Source organism: Taeniopygia guttata, chromosome 3 (assembly GCF_048771995.1).
Source record: "Taeniopygia guttata chromosome 3, bTaeGut7.mat, whole genome shotgun sequence".
Classification (NCBI taxonomy): domain Eukaryota; kingdom Metazoa; phylum Chordata; class Aves; order Passeriformes; family Estrildidae; genus Taeniopygia; species Taeniopygia guttata.
In genome coordinates, this window is record NC_133027.1 from 316995 (window position 1) to 339704 (window position 22710).

The window sequence follows — 22710 nt, forward strand, 5'->3', positions numbered from 1 at the left end:
GCCTTGTTCTGCTACAGAGGAGGACAGCGCAGGGCTGGCACAGAGAAGGGAGGGTCAGCAGCCACCCCCCAACAGACAGCTGGTACCAATCAGGATCCGTTTTAATCATTGTTGCAGTGTGTAAACATCAGTTACTGTCCATTAATGCTCTGTCGGGCTGAGCAGCAGGAGATACGTAGTTACAAGCCTAGATTATGCTGGCGTCTATGAGCGGGTTAGAGGGGACTCTGCGCGGAGCCCCTGAGACAGCGTACTGCGCTCTGTCTCGGAGCACAAACCTAAATGCTAATTTGGCATTATGGAGCCTGCCTGGGTCTGCCTCCAGGCTGGGCCAGGCCTTCCCAGCTGGGACAGGAGCTGCTCTGCCCCCAGGCTGGGCCAGGCCCTGCACTGCAGCTCCAGGGCTCTGCCCGGGCAAACTGTTCAGGTCAAACAAGCCCTCTCCCAGCTGGAGCCAGCAGCGGGAGGAGTTCAGCTGCCCCCACCCCAAAGGCAATGGTGGGCTGGGGGCGAGCTTCCAGCCCCGGGGAGCAGGGAAAGGTGGTTGTAGCAGGTGAGAGGCACGTTGATTGCAACCTGGCTGCAGGTCGTACATTCCTCAGTGAAGGCCCTTGCTCGGGCTGGGGCTGTCCTGGGAAGGGGCACTACAGATCCTCATCACCAATGCCCTCAAAGGCGTAATTGCCGTGGAAGTCATTAGCACCCACGTCGTTTGCAGAGCTGGAGTGGCTGATCCCACGCAGGCTGACAGAAGTGAGCTTGCTCTGTGGGGAAGGGAGATGTTAGAGAGGACACCACTAGCTTCCCTCCCCATAGCCCGAGGTCTCTGGTGCTTCCACACACAACTCACCGAGAGTTTGGCCATGGGCTCCCAGGAGGCATCAGGTGAGTCCTGTGAGGACAGCACAGTTGGGCAGCACAGGGTCATGAGACACAACACCCTGCTCTCCTTCTACCTGTCCCCTCCGTCCCTAGGGAGTCTGGCTCACTGAGTTGGTCCAGGACCTATTTCCCTTCCCAGGGCTTTGGAAGCAGGACACCACAGCCCTGCTGTCCTCTGGGCTTTCCCCAGCCCTGCCACGGGGACAGTGGCTCTTCTGGAGGCAGTGAGTTCTGGTACACAACGTGTCAGAGCTGTGATTGCGCACGTTCCCCCCACCCAGGGCTGCAGGTCCCACTCACCAGCAGCGGGGGTGACTTCACAGCCTGCTGGCTGTCCGAGCGCCGCAGGGCCCCGTTCACCCGCCGCCGAAACATCTGCAGGGAGGAGCGCAGCTTAGCCACAGGGGCTCCAGCGTCAGCTCTGGGCTTACAACTGGCCCTGGGGATGCTGGTCCCATCCCGAGGGGAGCACTCAGGACCCCTCCAGGCCCTAGGACGTCACAGGGCCAGTTGGGATCCCACTCCAGAGCCATCAAGCCCCAACCCTCACCTTGCGGATGCTGCCTCCCGATTTTTTCACCATCAGCTCGTCTACCATGGACTGCAAGCAGATGCTCAGCATGATGGCCTGCAAGGGAGAAGTGTCACAGGGCTCTATGCACCCCAGAGCCTTCCCACACCCTATGCAGGGCTCAGCCCAGCCCTTCCCCTCACACAGGCAGCTCTACCTGTGGGCTGGTGATGGTGACCCACTGCAGCCGGTCCTTGCTCATCAGGTACTCAAAAGCCAACTCCAGCTTCACCTCGGATTTCCCTGGGCTGCTCCCCGAAGGGCCATTGTTCATCGGCACCTGCAAGGACACACGTACACCACGGCTGGGAGCCTCCAGAGGGGAAGGAGCAGCTCTCCAGACGCTGGTGCAGCTCAAGGGCAGCACCAAGCCAAGCGTGGGACGCCTGCCCTGTGCCCACTGGTCTGCCACTGTCAAGTCCCCTTCAGTATCCTGACAGCAGTGATCCCCTCAGCCCCAAGGCATGGTTCAGACCCTCTCCAGGCCTACTGGGCCAGAAGCTGGTGTCAGAGCCAGCACCTTTCCTAGGAAGAGGTACCGGCCCAGCCTGGCCCAGCCGGGTCTCTCCAGCCCCCCAGACCCCTCCCTGCTCTCCAGGCGTCACTCACCGAGGATGTGACCCGCCAGCACCGCATGCGTGTGACCTTGAAGCTGCCCTCTTTGATCTGCTCGTTCGGCAGCCGCACCTGGAAGTTGAGCTCGTTGTTGCCGGCACTGACGACGACGTGGCAGCCCTTCTCGGGGAAGTCGGTGACACAGGGGTCAAACTTGAGATAACCGTAGTACTTCAGGGTCTGCGCCAGGCGGATGAACTGCAGGCAGAGCCAGGGATGCTCACCCGGGCCAATAACAGGTGACCAACCCGGTACCACACGTCACACGGAGCCAGAACTGCTCATCATGGCATTGTACCCTGTCCTACCTCCTTCTTGGAGACCTTTTCTTGCAGGGACTTCAGCTGCCGGTGCTGTTCCTTGTTGACAAGGATCCATCCATGTTCAATGTCTGACACCGTCTACAAGCAGCAGAGGTTGATGAGCGCCTGGGACCGGAGCCACCCACGCCCCTGCACAGCTGTGGCCAAGGGGTGCAGTGTCTGTCCTCACATGGCTGTGCCACACCAACGCTCACCTGTGCATACAGCAAGTTCAACCCCACGCGATGCTCCATCACATCGTCGTCATAGGCCGAGTCCCAGTAGCTGGAAGGGAACCACACGGGTTAGCCTCCTCCCCACCTCTTGACAGCAACGAAGAGAAAATCACCCTCCTGCAGGCTGGCTCTCTGGCCAGCTCCTCCCTAACCATCCGTCACCATGCCCTGCTCCCCACCCAAACCGGCTGCCATGGGAAGGCAGAAATGAGCTGAGCACAGCAGGGCCGCCCATGCTCCAGTGTCACGGTCAGGGATGTTCAGGTGTGCTCCTGGGGGCCAAAGCATCTGTGGGCAGCAATGGCAGGAGGGCAGGGTCCTTCTGTGGAACAGGGAGCCCTGGGCACCACCCCACTGCTGCCCCACAGCCCCCGCTCACCTCTTGCGCAGGATGATCTGGAACTCGGGGTTGTGCAGGCTGGTGACCGACACGTACGGCAGCTCAAACTCCTGCAGCTTTCGCACAACTGCGGGGAAATGCCGGCTCAGCAGCAGCTCTGGGCAGCAGGAGCCCCATGGCCCCCAACACCAGGGTGTCCCGAGGAAAACAGCTGTGCCCCCAGCCAGGGTAGGGTCCAAGCTCAAAGCCCTCACTCAAGGCAGGGGGCAGAGCAGATGTCCCACTCACAGGAGAAAGCTCCATCCTTGGTCTCTCTCACTAGAAAGAGGCTGAAGTAGCCAACCAGGTCATCTGGCAGATCCAGCTTGGAGGCCACAGCCTGGGAGGAAAAGCAGGATAATCCCAATATAGTCCCAATATGGTGGCAAGACCCAGCCCATGTGTATTCTGGGACCTCCCAACAGCAGGAGGGCAGCACTTCTGCTGCCCTGCAGCCAGGCCTGGGGCTCCTTGCAACCAGGAAACAGCTAGGGGACCCCAAACATCAGTCGGGACCCAGACACACCCTGCAGCACGCCCATTTCAGCTCCCAGCTTTCAGCCCCACCAAGTCAACCCTGCTCCAGGTGGGCAGATGGCAGGGGAGGGCAGGAGAGGCTACCAGGCTGAGAGAGCCCCACACATGTGGGAAACCACAGAAACGCAGCAGGAGGGGCTGGTCCCACCCAGCATGAGAGCTCTGGCACCTCAAGGACATCCTCTGTCTGGTCCGACGTAAGGATGGTGACCTTGACCTTCTGCCCGTTAGAGAGCAGCACTTCCAGCACCACCTCCTCTGTGGGGATCTGCTGCGTCTCCTGGAGAGAGAAACAGGACTGGCACCCGGCCCCTCAGCGCAGACTGGGGGCCCCAGACCCACTACAGCTCTGCCCCTCACCTGCTGGGCCTTGCGCAGGAAGCTGTTGAAGGTCTCGCTGCCTCCCAGTGTTGGGTCTTGCCGCACTGCAGGAAGGGGTACAAGGAGTCAGGAGTCCCATGGGAAGGGGCAGGGACCCACAGCAGTGCCTGGCCCTTCTGCAGCCCCACAGTTTGCCCTCAGAGTGTATGCTGCGGCAGCCAGGGAGCCCCCTGCACATCCCCACTCTGCCAGGGCAGGGCACAGGCTGGGATAGGAGCTGGCATTCAAGGGGACAAGCCCATCAAATGCCAGTGCTACACTGGGAGCTGCAAGATGCACCATGGCAAACGGAGCAGTGCAGGGAGGAAGCCATGGGCCGTGCCCTGCACAACCGGGCCAGGGCAGGCCCAGCTTACCAGCCTGCATGTACTTCTCCAGCTGCTCCCGTCGCTGCTCTACCTCTGCTGGGGTGAGCGTGAAGATCTTCTTTGGGGGAAAGGCTGGGACCACATTGGCGCCATACTCCTTCCTTAACTAGGATGAGAACAGAGTGCTGCAAGAGCCTCCAGAGAGACGGTGCCTGCCCTCATCCCCCACCCTCGCTGATCCCCAGGGACCTAGCAAGGGGAGCAGAGAGCTTGCCAGCATCCCTTATCCATGTGGGAGTCCAGCAGTATGCAAGAACCCCGATGGAATGTCACAGAGCAGGAGTGGGCACCCCGGTGCCCTCCGTACCTGCTCATGCAGGCCCAGGAGCTGGCTGTAGCGCACCCGGCAGTGCAGCACCCCGTTCACGTGGATGTTGTAGGCCTGCAGCGAAAGAGGCCAGTCAGATCTCAGCACCTGGCAGGTGCAGGAATCCCAGGACCTGCCCAGGATGCCAGGGAACACCCAGGAAAATGCAATAGTCCTGAGGATCTGCCAAAGGGCAGATGGTCAAAATCGTTCAAGAAGTATGAGCACATCCAAGAGATGTGCCCACGGCACACCAGGAAGGTCTGCCCCTGTCTGCCCAGCCATGGGGAGCACAGAGCTACACTGCAGCCCTGCAGCCATGCCAACAGGACACCCCTCCCTCCTCCCAGGGCTTCACAAGGAGCTGGTCCCTGGCTGCAGCCCCTCTGCTCTGGCTCAGCTCCTGCTGACGCCACAGGCAGAGCACAGCTATGACTGCAGAACACTCGGGGCCTGGCAACTCCATGGGCCAGCTCCCGGCACCTCACCATAGGCAGAGTCCTTGCAGGGGACAGCACTGTCCTCCCAAGTCCTGCCATCCCCACAGCACTCTTTGGGAGGGCCAGAGGATGGGCATGAGCCTCGAGCCATGGCAGCTCAGCCTCCCATGGGTGCCCCCAGCGCTGGGACTGCCCAAGGCCCAGCAGAGGTGCCAGCCCAGCCAGGCTGGAGCTCACACCGGCACCTCCCCACCCAAAGGCACCACCAGCCCAGCGCCTCAGGGTTACTGCGGAGGAACCAGGAGGGACAGCGGTGATACAGACAGCACCCACACCTGCCCAAACCAGGGTTCTCCATGAGGTCACAGATCCTGCCAAGCCCCCGGGCTGCCCAAGGGCTCTCCCCAAGGTCTCCCCCAGGCCTGAGGAGCCTCGGCAGCAGCGGAGGGCAAAGTGCAGGGGGAGTCACAAGGATGAAACGCCTAAAAGGCTGCCTGCTCCTGTGGCCCTTGAGCAACTGTAGGATTGCCAGGTCTCTCCATCACCACTCACCACTGCACCGTGCCCCACCTCGGGGTCCCGAGGGGGATCCCCCAGAGAAGGATTTCATCACGGGGGGCAAGCGTGGGTCTTGAAACCCAGGGCTGCCCACCCTTACCCCGAGAGCACCGATCCGGACCTTCCGCCCAGCCTGCGGGCTCTGCCGGCCCCAGGAAAGGGGCTCTGGGCGCTGAGAGCCACCGCCACTCGGCGGCGGCGTCCCCCGGCTCCTCTCCGGAGGCGCTCACGGCGCAGGGACCAAAACAGGAAGCCGGGACAAACGGACGGACGGGCGGGCCAGGATGAGCCGGAGCTGGGGATGAGACCGGACGGGGCCCCTGCGGGCTGCCAACCCCCGCCCGCGGCGCCCGGGCAGGGCAAGGTCCGGACACCCCCGGGGCTGTTCCAGGGACCTCCCGCGCCCGATCCGGAGGCGCGGGGGCGGCGGGGCCCAACCCCTGCTCGGCCGTGACACGGGGCGCCGGCCGGGGACGGCGGCGGGCCGGGACCTGCCCGCCTCGCCCGGCCGCGGTCCCAGCGCTGATCCCGACCCGCCGCGCCGGGGCTGCGGATCCGCACGGCCCCACCGGGGCCGCACCGCACCCGGGCCGAGGAGCCGCGCCACCCACTCGGCTCCGCGGGGCGGCTCCGTTCTGCGGGACAGCTCCGCTCCCTCGGCCCCGCTCACCACGTAGGCGGCGGCGCCGCCGTCCCCGGCGCGGGTCTCGGTCTCGGGAATGGAGAAGTGCATGGCCAGGCCGAGCGCGCCCCCGCTACCCGCCTCCCGCCGCCGCCATCTCGGGCCAGCACTCCCCGCGATGGCGCGGCCGGCAGCACCGCCCGCCCCAGGGCCGCCCCGCTCCGCCCCGCCCGGGGCCGTCGCTCTTCACCCGCCCCGCTTCGCCCCGCTGCGCCCGCCCCGGGGACGCCCTGCCCTGCCCGGCCCGCCCCGCCCCGAGCGGTGCCGCGGGCGGGCCCGGCAGCGCGCGCCAGGCGTGGCACGGGACCGGCGGGGCGGGGCCGCGGGCGGGACCCGGGAACGGCCGGCGGGGGACGGGACCGGCGGGGCGGGGCCGCGGGCGGGACCGGGAACGGCCGGCGGGGGACGGGACCGGCGGGGCGGGGCCGCGGGCGGGACCCGGGAACGGCCGGCCCGCACCGGGGTGACGTCACCGCGCCCCGCGGAGGAGCCGCGCGTCCGCGGTCACGTGGGGCCGCCGGGCCGGCAGGGGGCGCTGCGGATCCGCACGGGCGGCATGGCGGAGCGGGAGGGTGAGTGCGGGACCGGCCCCGGTTCACGGGGACCGACTCCGGGACACGGGGACCGGCCCCGGGACGAGACCCGGCCGCGCTCACGCTCCCATCATTCTAGGTGGGAACCCCGAGGGAGCTGCGCCGGTGCCGGCGGGACCGCAGGTGAGCGGGGCCGGGGCTGGCGTGAGACCGGGGCCGGGGCCCGGGGTCGGGGCCTCCTGACGGTGTGTGCTCACAGGCCCCGGAGCTCTCCCGGGAGGAGAAGCTGCAGCTGCGGAAGGAGAAGAAACAGCAGAAGAAGAAGAAGAGGAGCGAGAAGGGGCCGTCGACCGAGTCCGCGGAGCTGTGTGCGCCCCCCGAAGCGGGGCAGCCGCGGGGTGAGCGCCGCCGGCCCCGCCGAGCCCCGAGCGGGGCAGCGCCGGGCCGGGCCCGGGGCCCCGGGCCGGCAGTGTCTTCCGGCGGGTGCAGCCCCACTCCGTGCCCTCGGACAGCCGCGTTTACAGAGAGCCAATCCCCTGCCCACGGGAGCGCGGGGCTGCCCCGGTGCCGTGACAGCTGTGCGGTGCCCGGGGCGTGGAGCCCCCGAGGGCCCAGAGGGCTCTCCCTGCCGCGGACTGCCCCTCGCACTGGGCTGCATCTCCCGGCGAGGCTGGGCACAGACTCCCCGTTCCTCCCCCGCAGCAGCTGCTCAGCCCACATCCCCTCCCGCCCCGGCTGATGGCCCCGGTGACAGCGAGAAACCCGCGGGGGGCAAGAGCAAAGCGGAGCTGCGAGCAGAGCGCCGGGCTAAGCAGGAGGCTGAGCGGGCCCAGAAGCAGGCCAGGAAGGCAGAGCTGAGCCAGGCAGCCACGACGGCCAAGCCCCGGCAGAGCCCCACCGAGCCACAGTCCAGTAAGGCTGTCACCAGCACGGGGTGCAGAGGGTGGGTGAGCAGGATGGAAGCGTCTGGTGTGGGCACAGGCAGAGTAGGCCCATGTGATCCATCCGTGCTCTGGGTTCTGCCTGTCCCTGGGTGCCTCCCCTGAATTTGGGTGTGCACCAAAGCAGGTGGCCTCATCTCAGCTGTCGTTGCAGTGGTGAAGCGGCTGCCGGAGCATGTGCAGGTGGATGACCCTGCTGCCCAGAGGAAACTGGCCAAGAAGCTGGAGAGGCAGCAGGTAGGAGGAGGACTGGGTGACAGGCTGCACACCTGGGGCAGCTGTGCTGCAGAGGGCCTGGGGGGGGCACATGGTGGGACCAGGGCCTGCTCTCTGAAGGTCAGAAGGGAACTTTGCATGCCCTGAGCAAGTGCTGGGTGTGACTGCTGGCCCTGGGATGAGCAGAGCACTGGGTGAGCCATCACAACACTCGGCTGCAGGTACCTCTGAGGCAGGACTATGGCACCAAGGTCAACCTGTTCTCCCACCTCCACCAGTACAGCCGGAAGAAGCCACTGACGCAGCAGATGAGGTACAGGGCCTCCCCAGCCCGGGGCTCTGGCAGTGCTGGGTTCTGCTTTGGCTGGCCTGGCTGCAGAATGGCTCTGGAGCAGGAGTGTCATAGTCTTGCATGTGGGATACACCTGATGGAGTGGTGGGGGACGTTTCGCTTGCTTTGGGGAGTGGCAGTAGGGGCAGCCCAGTATCTTTCCTATGGGGAGAGTGCAGGGCCACAGAAGAAGGGGCTGTGGGGAGAACCTGGCTCCTCAGATTACCACCAGCCCCCCTCCTGGGCCGTCCCTTAGGTTGTTGGGCTGGGGCTCATCAATGGGTTGAGTGTTTTGGGCTGCAGAGGTTCTGACAGCTCCCTCCCACTGGTCCCTGCAGCATCCCCTCCACAGTGATCCACCCAGCAGTGGTGCGCCTCGGCCTCCAGTACTCCCAGGGCATCATCAATGGCTCCAATGCCCGCTGCATTGCGCTGCTCGAAGTCTTCAAACAGGTACCTGAGTAGCTACCTGGCAGCAGGGGCACTGTGCTGCATGCGGGTGTGTGTTCCTGTACACTGACTGCTGAGGCTGTATCTGTGGTCAGTCATCCTCAGCCTCTTCCTTTGGGAGGCCGGGTCCTTTTCTGGCACTGCCACTGCTGTTTTGAGTCCCTGGAGCACCCTTTGCCCCTCCAGGCAGTGTGTCAGGCCGTGCAGGATGTGTGCCCCGACTGCAGCCCGTTGGGCGGGGTGCCCTGGGACCATATTCCCTTTCTATTTGTCTCAGCTGATCCGGGATTACTCCACTCCCCCCAATGAGGAGCTGTCACGGGACTTGGTGGCCAAGCTAAAGCCACACATCAGGTAAAGGCTCTCAGTGCCAGAGCAGAGGGACCAAAGCTCCACAGAGTTTGGTCCATTGTTCACATCTCTGGGTTGGTGTCCACCCAAACTTTGGCTGACTTTCCTAGGCTTCTGCCTTCCTGCCCACCCTCCCTCTCCCTGTGTTGGCCCTCCAGGCTGCTTTGGAGCTAAGCCCATTTCTTCTGCAGTTTCCTGAACCAGTGCCGGCCCCTCTCAGCCAGCATGGGCAATGCCATCAAGTTCCTCAAGAAGGAGATATCATGCCTGCCTGACACTCTGAGAGAGGATGAGGTGAGTGGCCTTGCTCAGTGGCAGGCTCCAGGCCCTGGATGAAGGAGCTGAACAGGGATGGGATGCAGACACAGAACAGTGCTGCAGTGGAATTGAAAGCTTGTTACTAGGGGGAAGAGCCTGATCCTGACCTGGCTCAAATCAGGGAGTTGCTGAGAGCAAGAAAGTCTGTATGTGATGTCTCTCCTCAGGCAAAGGAAAAGCTCCAGGACGTGATCGACAAATACCTGCGAGAGAAGATTGTCCTGGCAGCTGAAGCCATCTCACGGTCTGCCTTTGAGAAGATCAACGACCATGACGTGATACTGGTGTACGGATGGTGAGCACAGAGCACAGGCAGCGGATCCGGCGAGTGGGAGGAGGGAATGGAACAGCATGGGAGGTGAGGCTGTGATGGTCCTGCACAGGGCTCGGCGCTGTCCTACCTGGTATCAAGTTGGATTCCAAGAACCCCAGAGTCACAGCTCCCTCCACCCAGGGCACGTACAGAGCAGCCAGGGTTCACTGGATTTTAAACAAACTGCAACAAAGTCAAATGTTGGGAAGCAAAAATACAGAAGTTTGCATCCCAAGAAGTAGAGGTGGGGAAAAGAACCAGATTGCTGCAGCAAGAGTCCAGGTATGCTGTGTATGCTGGGCAGAGGAAGGAGCGGGGGCAGGAGGCCAACGCAGGCCAGGAGTGTTGTGACAGGGAAGCTGGTAGAGGGTGTGGAGTGGCAGAAGCCCTTGTGCTGGTCACAGACAGGGAGGTCAGTGCTGCTTCCAGGGAGGGCTGCGGCGTCGCCTTTCCCAGGGTGCTGCCTTGTGCAAAGACAGGGAGACATGCCCTGGGAGGCATCATGGCAGGAGGGTTCTGGAAGGGGCAACACTCACGGGGTGTGGAGGATGAGGGTGGATATCTGCTCTGGTGGGAGGGGCAGCTCCTGACGGGCGCCCTGCAGCTCTTCCCTGGTGAACCGGACACTGTGCGACGCCCACGCGAAGAAGGGCCGTGCGTTCCGCGTGATTGTGGTGGACAGCCGGCCGCGCCTGGAGGGCCGCGAGACGCTGCGCCGCCTGGTACGCAGGGGCATCCACTGCACTTACGTGATGATCAACGCCATCTCCTACGTGCTGCCCGAGGTGAGGGGCTGTGCCACAGCCAGGGACACTGCAGTGGCATCAAAGGTGCTGACAGCTCCTGTGCTTCCCCGACAGGTGTCCAAAGTGCTGCTGGGAGCCCATGCGCTCCTGGCCAATGGCTCTGTCATGTCCCGAGTGGGCACCTCACAGATTGCACTGGTCTCCAAGGCCTACAACGTGCCCGTCCTGGTGTGCTGTGAGACCTACAAGTTCTGCGAGCGGGTGCAGACAGATTCTTTTGTCTCCAATGAGCTGGGTAAGGCTTCTGTCCCTTTCCTCCCACTTGGGACCTTCTCTCCCAGTCCCTGCTGTGGACCATAACAGGCTGCTCGGCCCTGCCATCCCTGTCCCTGGGCAAGGGGCCACTTGCAGGCAGGGGCACAGGCAGGCAGTGGTGGTGTGTGCTGCTCCAGGGGCGGGACAGAGAAGTGCTGTCCCTCCCCGATCCTGATTGCTTCTCCACTCTCTGCAGATGACCCCGATGACCTGATTGTGCTCCGGAAGGGCCAGGCCCAGCTTGGGGGCTGGGCAGAGAACAAGTCCCTACGCCTTCTTAACCTGGTCTATGATGTGACACCCCCAGACCTGGTGGATTTGGTCATCACAGACTTGGGCATGATCCCCTGCACCTCAGTGCCTGTGGTCCTGCGTGTTAAGAATGTGGATCAGTAGTCAGAACAGCTGCATGGACACTAATAAACCAGGCCCCAGTACTCTGTGTCTGCCATGTGTGGTGTGGCAGAGCCCTGGCGCCCATCTCATCCATGGCACCACTGGCACAGCTCTGCGCCTTCTCGGGGCCTCTCCTCCCACTCCATGCTGCAGCATAGATGCGTCTTCCCTGTCCCTCGGCCCCTCCTCTATTGTGGTGATAGCCCCTGGCTTACTCTCCTCGGAGATTTGGTGACACTGGGGCTGTGCTGGCAGACCCCGAGCTGGGCCGGTGGGGGAGAGCCCGGGTCCCTCTGGCCCCTGGCCACTGGAACCAGCCCCGGAGAGGGCCCTTCCCCCGCGGGGCGGCCGGTCTGTGCACCCGGTGGTGCGCGGGGTGTGAGGCCGCGGGGAAGCGGGACCGGCGGGACCGGGCGGGACCGGGGGGGCCCGGGCGGGACCGGCGGGGGCGGGGCCTGCCGTCGGGGCGGGGCCATGTAAATCACACGGCCGCCCTGGCAGGGGCGGGGCTCAGCGGAGTCCTCATGGGGCGTGTCTATGCAAATTTTGCTCCGCCGCGCGGCATGCCGGGGCACGGCCGCGCAAAGGCCGCGCTGCCCGCGGGCGCTGCGCGGGCCGGGCGGAGCTGCGGATCCCACTGACTGCGCAGGGAGGAACTCCTATCGGGCAGGTCGCTGCGCCCCGGTGTGCTGACCCGTGCGACATCACGAAATGCAGTGTGACTGCATAATTTATGATAGGGGACTGGATGTACGCCTCTCTCCTGATTCCGTCGTTTGGAGGGAGAGTCGTAACCAGGGCTGGCTACAGGTAGTGTGCACGTGTTTGTCGGTGTACGGAGTTGCAGCCGCCAGGGTCGTTTACAGACGCAGCAGCAGTGTTGCAAGCCCGACTCCAGGGGCCCTTGGCGCCCAGTCCCTGCCCCATCTCCATGTGTGCTGAAGCAGCCCAGCCTCGCCAGTCTCCAGCCTGCGGGTCGAGAAGTGCCTCCGGCCCGGCTGCACGTTCGGTGGGACGGCAGGACTCGGATTAGCGTCCCAGCCAGCACACCGACCTCTTGGTGGGGACGGACAGGGGCAGAGAATTCGTCCGATTCTGGGTGTGTCAGATTCCCGCTGTCTGTAAGTCCAGCTGAACGCACGGACTCGGCGGGGTGTGACCCAGACAGTGCTCAGCGATGGGATCGCCATCTCTGCACCCCGTTCCCGGTGAGGACTCATCCACCGGGATGTTTCCCTGCTCCTTCAGACATGCCGTGGGACGGGCCGGGATCATCCCGGCTTCAATGGCAGCAGTCCACAGGCCCCATCTAGGGATCCGCTGGCCAATTACTGCAGGGAACGGGGACGTGTCTCCCGGGCACCGCCACGGCCTGCTCGGAAAGAACGCCCTGGGATGTTCCTGAACCCACGGCTATTCTCAAATCGCACACCGAAGAGCTCGACCGGACAGTCCTGCCAGGGAATCCCTGACCCCTCGCGGGGCGCCTCCTACACCCGTGGTCCGAGATCCCACGGCTGCCGTGTCCCTCGCCACGTCCTCGATGCAGCGCGGGAGTGTACGGTGCCCTGTCACCACCGCGGCGAGCAGCGACCGCGGGCACTTCAGCCCGTGGGACAAGTTCCACTCGAGATCAAAGAATAGTGAGGGAAACAGAATTCATAGACCGTAAAACATCTTTTTGTAGATTTTAGTGCGGTTAATTTAGCTCTATCATTATACTGCAAAGACCAGGGGAGAGCGCGAACGCAGTCCCCCACTACCACAAATTATGCAGTCGAGTTTCCCGCATTTGGGGAAATCGCAGGGGTCAGCACACCCGGAGTGCAAGGGATGAGCCTCGCCCTGGGAAAACCACCTGCCTGATCATGGTGTCTCCCCTGCCAGGTAAGTATGACTTCCTCCCGCCCCAACCGCAACCCCTGCCCGCCGCACGCCTCGCCACCACACGGCCGCCCCGAGCCCGGCCCCGCTGCCCCGGCCCCGCGCACGGCCCGGCCCGCACGGCCCGGTCCGCGCGGCCCGGCCCGCGCAGCGCCCGCGGACACGCGAGGGCAGCGCGCTCTTTGCGCGGGCTGTGTCCCGGCATGCCGCGCGCCGCTGCCTCATTTGCATGGACACGCCCCGTGAGGTCTGGCTGATGGCTCGGCCTACCCACACTCGTCGAGTTCTTGTGACGTCACCGTCCGGCCATCCCCGGTTCCGGTTCGGTGCGGGTGGCGCGGCCCGCACCGGGCGGCGGCTCCGGGAGCCCCCGATGGCGTCGAGCGCCGCCCGCGGGCCGCCGTGCCGGGAGCGGCCGGGACGACGGTCGGGTTCTGCCGGGCGGAGGCGGAGCCGTAGCGGGGAGCGGGAGGGCGAACAGAGCGTGCTCCGTACGTACCGGGACTGCGCGGAGCGAGGCGGGGGCGCGCCCCGATGCGAGGTGGTGCCGCTGTACGTGGTCCCCAGGGGCCCTGCTGCGCTCTGGTGCTGACTGCGGTGTTTTGGGGCAGGGGAGGAGCCGCCGGCGGGAGCCCTGGGCTGTGAGGATGGCGGAGAAGCCGGGAAAGCCCCGAGAAAACCTCCGCGGCCCCGGGTCGTTCCCGACGGGGCGGCGGAGCGGCGCGGCGAGAGCTCCGCCAACGGGGCCGTGCCGCCGGCGCGGGCCGGCGCGGGGCGCGGCAGGAAGGGCAAGGCCGAGGTGCTGCTGCTGGAGCTGGCCCAGGCCCCGGAGCCCGTCCCGGGGGAAAAGCGGCTGGCGAGCAGCGAGGACCGGGACGGAGCTGAGAGTCCGCGGGGCGGGCGGCCCAAGAGGAGGGCGGCCAAAGTGTAAGTGATGGTGATAATTTGGGCCCGGGGGCACCTGTGCTCTAGAGACACAGGGAGTGCTGGGAATGTTCAGCCTGGATAATAAAGGCTCCTGGGAGACCTTAGAGCCTCTTGCGGTGCCTAAAGGGGCACGGAAGTGTTGGAGAGGGCCTGTGGGGATGCAACACAGGGGAATGGCTTCCCACTGCGAGAGTTAGATGGGACATTGGGAAGAAATCCTTCCCTTTGAGGGTGGGCAGGCCCTGGCACAGGTTACCCAGAGAACTGTGGCTGCTCCATCCCTGGAATTTTTCAAGGCCAGGTTGGATGGGCCTTGGAGCAATCTGGTCTAGTGGAAGGTGTCCAGGTCCATGGCAGGGGTTGGACTTGGATGAGCTTTAGAGTGTCTTCCAAACCATTCCCTGGTTCTGTGATTCAGCGATCTGTCTCCCCTGAGGATCTCAGTGTCTGTCCTGTAGGACTTTGCCCCATGTTGGTGGGATGTGCTGGTTACTCACAGACCAATCCTTTCCCACTTTAGGGAATGTGTTTGGATCCAGGAGCCCCTGGCAGGGCGCAGCAGCTGCCTGTGGCAGGAGGAATTTCCTTGGTTCCTGACAGAGCAGGAGGAGCTAACTGGTGGTAGCAGGGCAAGCTCCAGGGAGTTCAGGGTGGGGGGAGGCTGTGTGCTCAGGCACAGCTGGAGCAGATTCATTGCCCAGACCTCGGGCTGGACGGTGCATCCACCGGGTCCTGGGGGGACAGAGGCAGGGCTGGCCCACCCCTGTGTCATCCTGCTGCTCACCTCCAGGCACTGCCTGGTGTTGCAGGGCTCTGCTGTACCTGCAGGAGCTGGCCGAGGAGCTGATGCCCGTGTGCCAGCCCCCTGCTCTGGCCAAGGGCACGCCGGAGCCCGAGCGCGGCCAGAGGAAGCGCCGGGGCCGGAGGAGGAAGGAGGAGGACACGGACAGCGATGACCCCGCGCAAGATGCTGACTTCGTGCCCTCGCAGGAGGTGCTGCAGGAGGAGGAGGAGGAGGGCAGCGACACGCTGTTCAGTGAGGCGTCGGAGCCAGAGCTGGAGGCACCTCGAGGGCACGGCGGGAGGACGGCAGCCACTGGGGTGAGGGCAGGGACAGGGACTGGGTCCCCATTTGCCTGTGTCCCAGCACCGACAGCTCCCAGTGCCTGGGGTGGCACATGGGGGAGGCACAAGGCCAGGGGCAGCCTCGGGTGAGGGCCGGTGGGGATGGGAGCAGGGCCTGCGCTCCTGCTGGAGCAGGGGGAGGTAGAGGCAGGTCCTGAAGGCCTCCTGGGAGTTCCCATCGTGGGGCTGTATGTCTTGAGCCCAGTGTGGCGTGTTGACAGCGGCTGGGGAGAGCTCTCTTCTCGGGGGCTGTGGTGGTTCCCTTTGGGACAGGTGGTCCCCCAGGGCTCAGGGCTTGCTCTGAGTCTGCTCTTGTGCCCAGAGATCCAAGCCCCAGTGCCGAGGCCTCGCCCCCAATGGATTCCACAACTCCATCATGGCCCCAGTGGAGAAGAGCTCCAGCCTTACCTGCAGCCTGTGAGTGGAAACTCAGGGTGCTTGAGGCTCGGGGGGGCTACAGGGAGCAGTGGGTGTGTCCTGGTACCACCACTGGCACAGACACAAGGGTGGAGGAGCACATCCCTCAGGAACGTCAGTGTTCTGCTGGGATGGGGCACGGTTGGTTCGGAAGGGTTGCAGAGGGCAGGGGCTGTGCTGCAGAAGGGGAGGCTGTGCCGTGGCATGCAGGTAGGGGTGCTGCTCGTGCCGTGGGAGGGGGCTGTGAGGAAGGGGTGCTGGACATGCCAGGTGCAGGGCCGTGGCTGAGGTCTGGCATGCACTGCAGGCGGGAGCTGAAGCACTCGCAGTGGGAGTTCCCTGACTGGATCCCAGTGGCACACGGGTGGACGTGTCTCTCTGACAGGTACCCTGGGAGCAGGGAGGGAGCAGGGCCAAAGGAAAAGTGGGGCAGGTCCCAGCAGCGGCTGGGGTGAGCAAGAGGATGGGTGGCCTGTCCTCCCACACCCGTCTATGTGTCTGCTGTGGGACTGGGGGTCTCTTGGATTTGGCTGTGGAGCAGCATGGCCAGCAATGGGGCCTGTGTGGAGGCTGGGATCGTGCTGGGGCACGGGGCTGTGCTGGGGTGATTGGGTGAGGGGTGGGGAGAGCTCCTCTCACTTGTACCTGCACAGCGAGGCTGCCCCATACCTGCCGGCAGAGGAGAAGTCTCCCCTCTTCTCCGTTCAGCGTGAGGGCATCAAGGACGATGGAGCCTTGTACAGGTTGAACAGGTGTGTGATGGGGTGTCCCCAGGCCCAGCAGGCTGTTTGTTGCCTGTCAGGCTGTCCGCTGCCTGGCATGGCAGTGGCTGTCGGGGTGTCCCCAGGCCTGTCTGGGACCAGGGGTTACCCCCAGGACTGCATCCGTGGCTTCGGCAGCTCGCCCGTACTGTGCCCTGGGGTGCCACCAGCCCCTGCCCCAGCTCTGCAGAAGCCTTCACCCCTCTCCCACCAACAGGTTCAGCTCTCTGCAGCCCCACCCAGAGCGCCTGGATGTCTCCTTCTTCGTGGGCGGCCCAGTGTGGGCGATGGAGTGGTGCCCGACCCCAGAGGGCTCCGCAGCCCCGCAGTACGTGGCCGTGTCCTGCCACAGGAGCATGGAGGAGACGCACAGTGTGTCTGGGCTTCACTCAGGCCCTGCACTCCTGCAGCTCTGGCACCTGGGCACGCTGCAGATGGAGCAGGGGTGAGTGGCCAGGCCTGGGGCTGGGGCCTGCCTAGATCTTGTGTCCCTCCGTGGCTGCATGGGTGGTGAGGCTTGTCCTCTCCCAGAACCTCCAGCCACAGCCTGAACCCTGAGGAGGCTGTGCTGGTGGCCAGCTCTGCTAGTGGTGTACACTGGAGTGTGTTGGAGCTGCTGGGCACCCGCTGCCGTGTAACTCGTGACTGAACTCGTGCCCACAGCTCTCCCAACAAAGCCAGGCTGGCCTATGCCATCGCTGCTGACTACGGCTGTGTGTGGGACATGAAGTTCTGCCCCAGTGGTGCCTGGGAGCCACCCACTGCAGCCCGGATGGTGAGTGCTGCTCGGGGGCTGCCCTTAGGTTCCCCAAGAGTTCTAAGAGGCGACCCCATATCTGAGCCCGCCTGTCCATCCCTAGTACCCACAGATGAGCCGGCTGGGCCTGCTGGCCGCTGCCTTCTCGGATGGCAGGGTGGTGGTGTATGCCCTGCCGCATCCTGAGGCCCTGCACCACGCCAAGACAACCCAGGTAAAAGGTAGGAAGAGCCACACTGCCAAGCAAGGGCGTCCTGGCCCTCCTCCACCTGTGCCAGGGTGGGACTGCAAGCCCCGGGCTGGGCACCTCTGTCCTTAGGAGCCTGCTGTGCTGGGGAGCTGCCAGCAGGACTGTGCCCCAGCCTGGGAGCTGCATGATGGGCAAGTGAGCCCACCTGATCCCCGAGACTGGGACCCTGCTGCCCTAGCCTGGCATCTCTCACAGTGTAGTGTGGGATCTAAGGGTGCTCTTTGGTGTTGGGAGCCTGCTTTGAGTACTCTTGTGCCTGGAGACCCAAGCCCCAGTGCCGAAGCCTTGCTTCCACAATTCCATTGTGGAATTCCAATGGAGAAGGGCTCCAGCCTTACCCGCAGCCTGTGCGGGCAGAGGCCATGTGCAGAGCGCCGCTTTGGTTCTGTTTCAGGGGTGCTGCAACAGCCTGGCTGGGATGTAGCTCCCGTGCAGTCCCGGGGAGCTGGGCACTGGGAGGGGGCTCTCAGCAGCATCACTGTGGCCACGGTGGGGTGCAGGGTGTGGTGGTGCAGCCACAAAGGGTGTCCCCAGCCGTTCCCCATCTCCCTGCTGCCAGAGCTGGTCCCTCCAGGCTGGTGTGCGTGTGCTAGGATAGCACAGGGAGTGCTGGGCCGGCTCGGGCTAATGGAGCCTGTAATAGCCGGTGCCGAGCCGAGCGGGATTGATGGCCGGCGCGTGCTGGCGGTGGGCACTCAGCCGTGGCCGGCAGTGGGAGACGGGCTCCTTGTGCCCCCCCGGCGTGCTGGCTGTGCCTGCGCTGCTGCAGGTGGCCGGGCTGCTGCCGCAGCCCCCGTGGCACGTCGTGCTGGGCCCCCCCAGCTCCCGAAGCCCAGCTCATCATTGGCTGCGGCTGCACGCACGGCCGTTGCGCCTCGCGGCTGGAGCGCTGCTATCCAGCCGAGGATCAGTGCCAGGCTGTGCTGACAGGCCCTCCTGGGGGCTCCCAAACCGGGGGGCTGTGCTTGGCTGTCCCTGGGGCACTGGGGACCCTCATCCCTGTGTTCCTGCCTGGCAGAGCTGGGGCTGGTCTCCATACCGCATCCTGGCTGTCACAGCTGTGTCGAGGAAGATGGCACAGCTCCTCCTTATCTCCCACCATGGCTGCCAGGCTCCAGGCTGCGACGTGCCTGTCTGGTGCTCACTGTGGTGGCGGACAGCCCCACATTCTGGGTCAGGGACCCCAGGCCCGACAGATGTGGGACGGGGCTCCACGGCACTCTTGCTGGGGGGGCAGATTCTCTGGTAGTCAGAGCTGGTGCATGGTGGTCCTGTGGGTATCCCACCCTGAGCTGTTTGGTGTAGGGTCTCTGCAGCCTGCCCTCCCCAGCAGTGCTCCTGCCTGCTCCAGTCCTGTCAGCCATGGAGCAGATATCCTGCACGGCTGCTCTCTGCCTCCCTGGAGTGGTCGGAGTCAGGTCTGGCCCGTGTGTCACCACATCACCTCAGCTTCGGTGCCGGCCGTGTTGGGGCAGGAGCACATCATCTCTGTCTGCAGCATGTTTCAGGGGCTGCTTCCTCCAGCACACAGGCAGGCCTGGCTCCTGGGGGTCCTGCTGCTGCCAGTTTGCTCCTTCCTGTGCTTCAGTTCCTGCTGTGCTGGGGACACTGCTCCGGGGGAATGGCGGGACAAGGGCTGGGAGCCCTGGCCAGGGCCATGAGGAGCAGCAATCCAGGCTCCCGGCAGGGAGCTCCCAGGACAGCCAAAGCCTGCCCTGACCCCCTTCTGCTCTCTTCTAGATGGGTCCCTCCACAAGCACCTTATCTGCAAGGTCAGTGTTCCCCACCATGTGATCCCTGTCAGGGCCGGCACCTGGCGAGCCCCCGGCAGTGCAGGTGGCAGAGCCTGGGGAGCCGAGGCACCTGCAGAGTGTTGGAGGGGCAGAGCAGTGCCATGCTCCCACCCCGGGCATCCCGCTCTTGGGGCATGGATGGCTCCGGGGCAGGGCTGTGACCCAGGGCTCTCCCTTGGCCCCCAGGTGCAGTGCATTGCCACACTTCAGGTGGGCTCCATCCAGGCAGGTAATGCATCTGAGTGTGGACAGTGCTTCAGTCTCTCCTGGATGCCTTGCAAGCCCCACCATCACCTGGCAGCAGGGTTTTATGATGGTGAGTCTCTTTGTGTGCCCTGCAGCAGCACTCAGGGAGCAGCTCTCACCCTGGCACAGGCACTGGAGCCTCAACTGCTCAGTCTCAACTGGTGCTGGAACATCTCTGCCCAGCCCTGGGTCAGGGGAAGGCTTCTCTGGGCTGGCTGTTGTCATTCTGACATACTTCCAGGCTGGTCGCTGGTTGTCCCTGTCTGTGGCTCTGGGCTTATCCACATCTGTTGAACTTGCCTGGATAGAATTTTCTGCTAGGCTTGCAGCGATCCACAGCTCTGTGCTGTGTTGCCAGGACCTGCTGCCATGCTGTCTGCTTGGAGTCCCAGCTCCAGCCTGGCCACCCTGTTCCCGTGGCCCTGCCTGTGCTGCTGCTGTGTCCTGACTCTGTCCTGTCCTGCTCGCAACCCCAGCCTGGCTGCTGCGCTCTGCAGCTCCCACAGCCCTGCCTGTGCTGCTGCTGCTCCCCCGCTGAAGCAGCTGCGCCGTTGGCAGTGCCTCATGGACACAAGTCTTTCCACAGGCACCGTGGCAGTGTGGAACCTGCTCACCAAATCCCTGCTGCAGTGCGTGCACCAGCCTGATGCCTCCCTCAAGCTCTACCCTTTCCAGTGCTTTCTAGCCCATGACCAGGCAGTCCGGAGCATTGAGTGGTGCAAAGCTGACAGGTGAGGGCAGGAGCAGGCACAGATGCTGCCAGGAGAGGAGCTTCCTCCTGCAGAAGAAGCTCTTTTGTCAAGAAGGGCTCCAGAGGCCATGGTGCCAATGGCACTTGGCCCTCTGCAGCACCACAGAGGTTGGGTTGGGCTTTCCAGGGTGAGGGCAGTTGAGCCACTGCGAGACTGGGGCCACCTGAGCCCTGTGGTGGGCCAGGACAGGGCTCCGTGCTGGGCTCTCAGTGTTGCCTCTCTCCTGCTTCTCAGCAACTTCCTGGTCACGGTGGGCAGCGATCGCAAGATCAAGTTCTGGGACCTGCGGCGGCTCTACGAGCCCATCAACAGCATCAAGCGGTTCCTGAGCACCGAGGTGGCCTGGCTGCTGCCCTACAATGGCATCACTGTGGCCCAGGACAACTGCTATGCCCCGTGAGTGCTGGGGGCCAATCCTGCTGCCAGGGCCTGGTCCCGCTTCCCAGGGGTCCCTCTGGCTTCCCCCTCCCTGGGACTGTCCAGCTGTGCCATGGCAGGGCAGGCTCTGCTTGTCTTGTGTCACACCGCAGCAGCAAAGCGTGACATCCCCTCTGCCATGCCAGCCTGAGACAGAGGCAGGGTGGGCCAGGGGATGGCCTGGGCCACAGGTGTGCTGCTGAAGAGGTTTGGGAACTCAGTGAGTTCTTGGCCTCTGGGAGCTGCCCTGCCATCACCCTGGGCCAGTTCTGTGGGGAGGTGGGCTGTGCCTGGCTCTGGCGTTCCTGGTGACAGCAGAGTCGGGTGTCCCAGGCCTCATTCTGTCCCTTCCACCGCAGGTATGGGCTCTGTGGGATCCACTACATCGACGCCGGGTATCTGGGCTTCAAGGCCTATTTCGTGGCCCCTCGCAAGGGCACCGTGTGGGTAAGGGCCAGTGCAGGGCCACTCCGTCCCAGTGGCCGGGTCAGCACCAGCTGGGGCCCAGGGCTTGCGGGCAGGGTGACACTGCCTGGCTGGGGGTGGTGGGAGCCCCCTGCCCTCCAGCCCTCTGTCCCTGCAGAGCATCTCTGGCTCAGACTGGTTGAACACGGTAGCTGCGGGTGACATCACCGGTGAGCTGGTGGCAGCGGTGCTGCCTGACCTGGCTGTCAACCCCCTCAACATCAAGCGCTCCTCGGACCGCAGATTTGTAAGAGACCATTGCGCTCGGGAGGCCCAGCCCAGCACACGGGGCCGGTGGGGGCAGGGGGACCATAGGAAAAGTGTCCTGGGCTGCCATCCCACTGGTCCCTGGTGGTCCTTGTCTGCAGAGGAGCAGCAGGATCTGTGTCTGCCCTGCCCTGAGCCGCCTCTTACCCACAGCCGGTGTACAAAGCTGACCTGCTGCCATGCAACCCTGAGGGGCCTGAGCGCACCGAGCAGGCCCTGCCCAGGACCCAGCGCTACAGTGAGATGGTAGCCAGGAGCTACATCCGATTCCAGGACACGGACCTGGTAGGAGAGGACAGGGGGCAGCCAGTTTCCGACCCCCGAGCAGCGCTTCTGGGGCTGTGGCTTGGCAGTGGGGGTGGCAGGGCCGGGAGATGCTGCTGGGGCGTGGGGGCAGCCCCTTACCTCCGGCAGGGCTGAAGTGATGGTGCTTGCGGTGCTCCTGCCTCGGGCCCGCAGCCCAAGGTGGTGCTGCCACTTTCCAGCGCAGCTTCCAGAACTTCCCGAGCCGGGAGCCCATGCGCCGGATGCACACGCAGGAGCTGAAGGCAGAGCTGAGCCTGGACCGCCTGCAGCTGGAGGCGCTCCACAAGGTGAGTTGGCCAGTGTGAGCCCAGCCCAGCCCTGCGCTCAGACGGCTCTGCTCAGCTCTGGGGGCTGCAGTCCCAGCGCCCCAGCCCGTCTCTTAGAAGCTCCTCTCTTCCCACAGGTGCGTTTCAGCCCCAACCTGGACTCGCAGGGATGGCTGGTGTCGGGCGGGCAGGCGGGCATTGTGCGGGCCCACTGCCTGGCGGGGCTGGCCTCTGGCGTGAGCCCCCAGCTGCTCCCAGAGTGCCAGGCCCGCTTCAGCGTCCTCTATGGGGACACACCCAGCAGCCCTGCCGCCCCTGAGCACTCCCTGCTGCCGGCGGAGTAGGGCACCAGTCCCTCACGCTGCTGCTGCCGTGTGCTCACCCTGGGCAGGGCTTGGGGCTAGGGCCAGCTGTGCTGGCGTGGGGCTGCGGGCCCTCTCGGTGCTGCTTTCCTGATGGGTGTCTGCTGCAGGAGGGACGGCTGCTCCCAGCCATTCCCTGGGATGCTCTGGACACTTGTCCTTGTGCTTTGGGCCTGCAAGGGTCTGTGTGCACTGTTTGGTCTGAGCTGGGCAGGGGTAGTGGGACCCGTGCGTGTCCCGGGGCTGAGCTGTGGGTCTGACCCTGCAGAAGCCCCCGTGGGCTCCACCAGCGTGGAGCTGTGCTTGTGCTCGCCTCCATCCCCACTGAGCGCCGGAGGGTGGGGAAGGGGCCGGGAGCTGTGGAGTTGCTCACATTGAGCTTGTGTTCAGCTGTGCAGAATAAATGTGGTTGGTTTTGTATGGCTCTGGTGGCACTGGCACCGGGGTGGGCCTGGCTGGTAGCTGTGGCTGTAGGGGCCCACCCCCAGCTCCACCATTTCCCTTCCCATGCCCCTCTGTCTGCTGCACTGTTGCTGCTCCAACACAT

General features: G+C 64.6%; 3 protein-coding genes, 1 non-coding gene and 1 pseudogene across 12 annotated transcripts; 2 read left to right on the forward strand and 3 right to left on the reverse strand.

Moving 5' to 3' along the window:
- Positions 1-83: 83 nt before the first annotated feature.
- SNX17 (sorting nexin 17) lies at positions 84-6380 on the reverse strand. The gene is made up of 15 exons (XM_030269845.4): positions 6247-6380; positions 4579-4653; positions 4260-4377; positions 3883-3947; positions 3692-3802; positions 3235-3325; positions 2986-3073; positions 2586-2655; positions 2377-2469; positions 2063-2266; positions 1611-1733; positions 1433-1510; positions 1183-1257; positions 851-892; positions 84-764 (listed from the first exon to the last, which is right to left on the reverse strand). Exons 1-15 carry the CDS (start codon positions 6307-6309, stop codon positions 645-647), a joined length of 1416 nt encoding a protein of 471 aa, XP_030125705.1. The 5' UTR covers positions 6310-6380; the 3' UTR covers positions 84-644.
- On the reverse strand, positions 4660-5556 carry LOC140683593 (uncharacterized; annotated as a pseudogene).
- Positions 6377-11209, forward strand: EIF2B4 (eukaryotic translation initiation factor 2B subunit delta). 5 transcript variants are annotated; one of them, XM_072926180.1, is made up of 13 exons: positions 6377-6830; positions 6931-6974; positions 7051-7189; positions 7494-7703; positions 7857-7969; positions 8170-8261; positions 8618-8732; positions 9007-9083; positions 9272-9374; positions 9566-9693; positions 10316-10496; positions 10572-10752; positions 10969-11209. In XM_072926180.1, the coding sequence occupies exons 1-13, from the start codon at positions 6377-6379 to the stop codon at positions 11166-11168; spliced, it is 2037 nt and encodes a 678-aa protein (XP_072782281.1). In that variant the 3' UTR covers positions 11169-11209. The 5 variants fall into 5 exon arrangements, with proteins under 5 accessions (XP_072782281.1, XP_072782282.1, XP_030125699.4 ...); XM_072926181.1 differs by having other exon boundaries at positions 7860-7969; XM_030269839.4 differs by having other exon boundaries at positions 7887-7969.
- A 1690-nt stretch (positions 11210-12899) lies between these two features.
- On the reverse strand, positions 12900-13063 carry LOC115494747 (U1 spliceosomal RNA). Its single transcript, XR_003959809.1, has one exon. It is a non-coding gene; the product is annotated as a U1 spliceosomal RNA (small nuclear RNA).
- Positions 13064-13331: 268 nt separating this feature from the next.
- GTF3C2 (general transcription factor IIIC subunit 2) lies at positions 13332-22583 on the forward strand. 5 transcript variants are annotated; one of them, XM_030269832.4, is made up of 18 exons: positions 13332-13543; positions 13664-13979; positions 14789-15080; positions 15427-15521; positions 15829-15906; positions 16175-16273; positions 16500-16727; positions 16946-17057; positions 17143-17260; positions 19030-19061; positions 19269-19398; positions 19915-20059; positions 20315-20476; positions 20857-20944; positions 21081-21209; positions 21383-21514; positions 21715-21822; positions 21939-22583. In XM_030269832.4, exons 1-18 carry the CDS (start codon positions 13426-13428, stop codon positions 22143-22145), a joined length of 2589 nt encoding a protein of 862 aa, XP_030125692.4. In that variant the 5' UTR covers positions 13332-13425; the 3' UTR covers positions 22146-22583. The 5 variants fall into 5 exon arrangements, 3 of the variants coding, with proteins under 3 accessions (XP_030125692.4, XP_030125693.4, XP_072782280.1); XR_012054768.1 differs by lacking the exon at positions 21939-22583 and having other exon boundaries at positions 21331-21514; XM_030269833.4 differs by lacking the exon at positions 19030-19061 and having other exon boundaries at positions 17143-17253.
- Positions 22584-22710: the final 127 nt, after the last annotated feature.

Coding starts and splice junctions, on each gene's coding strand:
- SNX17 (XM_030269845.4), bottom strand. CDS start 6,309: ATGCACTTCTCCATTCCCGAGACCGAGACCCGCGCCGGGGACGGCGGC. Junction 2,267..2,376: donor AAAAGGTCTCCAAGAAGGAG/GTAGGACAGGGT, acceptor CTCTGCCTGCAG/TTCATCCGCCTGGCGCAGAC. Junction 1,258..1,432: donor CGGGAGGCAGCATCCGCAAG/GTGAGGGTTGGG, acceptor TCCTCCCTGCAG/ATGTTTCGGCGGCGGGTGAA.
- GTF3C2 (XM_030269832.4), top strand. CDS start 13,426: ATGGCGTCGAGCGCCGCCCGCGGGCCGCCGTGCCGGGAGCGGCCGGGA. Junction 13,544..13,663: donor GGGCGAACAGAGCGTGCTCC/GTACGTACCGGG, acceptor GTTTTGGGGCAG/GGGAGGAGCCGCCGGCGGGA. Junction 20,060..20,314: donor GAGTGGTGCAAAGCTGACAG/GTGAGGGCAGGA, acceptor CCTGCTTCTCAG/CAACTTCCTGGTCACGGTGG.
- EIF2B4 (XM_072926180.1), top strand. CDS start 6,377: ATGGCGCGGCCGGCAGCACCGCCCGCCCCAGGGCCGCCCCGCTCCGCC. Junction 6,975..7,050: donor CGGTGCCGGCGGGACCGCAG/GTGAGCGGGGCC, acceptor GTGTGCTCACAG/GCCCCGGAGCTCTCCCGGGA. Junction 9,694..10,315: donor GTGATACTGGTGTACGGATG/GTGAGCACAGAG, acceptor GGCGCCCTGCAG/CTCTTCCCTGGTGAACCGGA.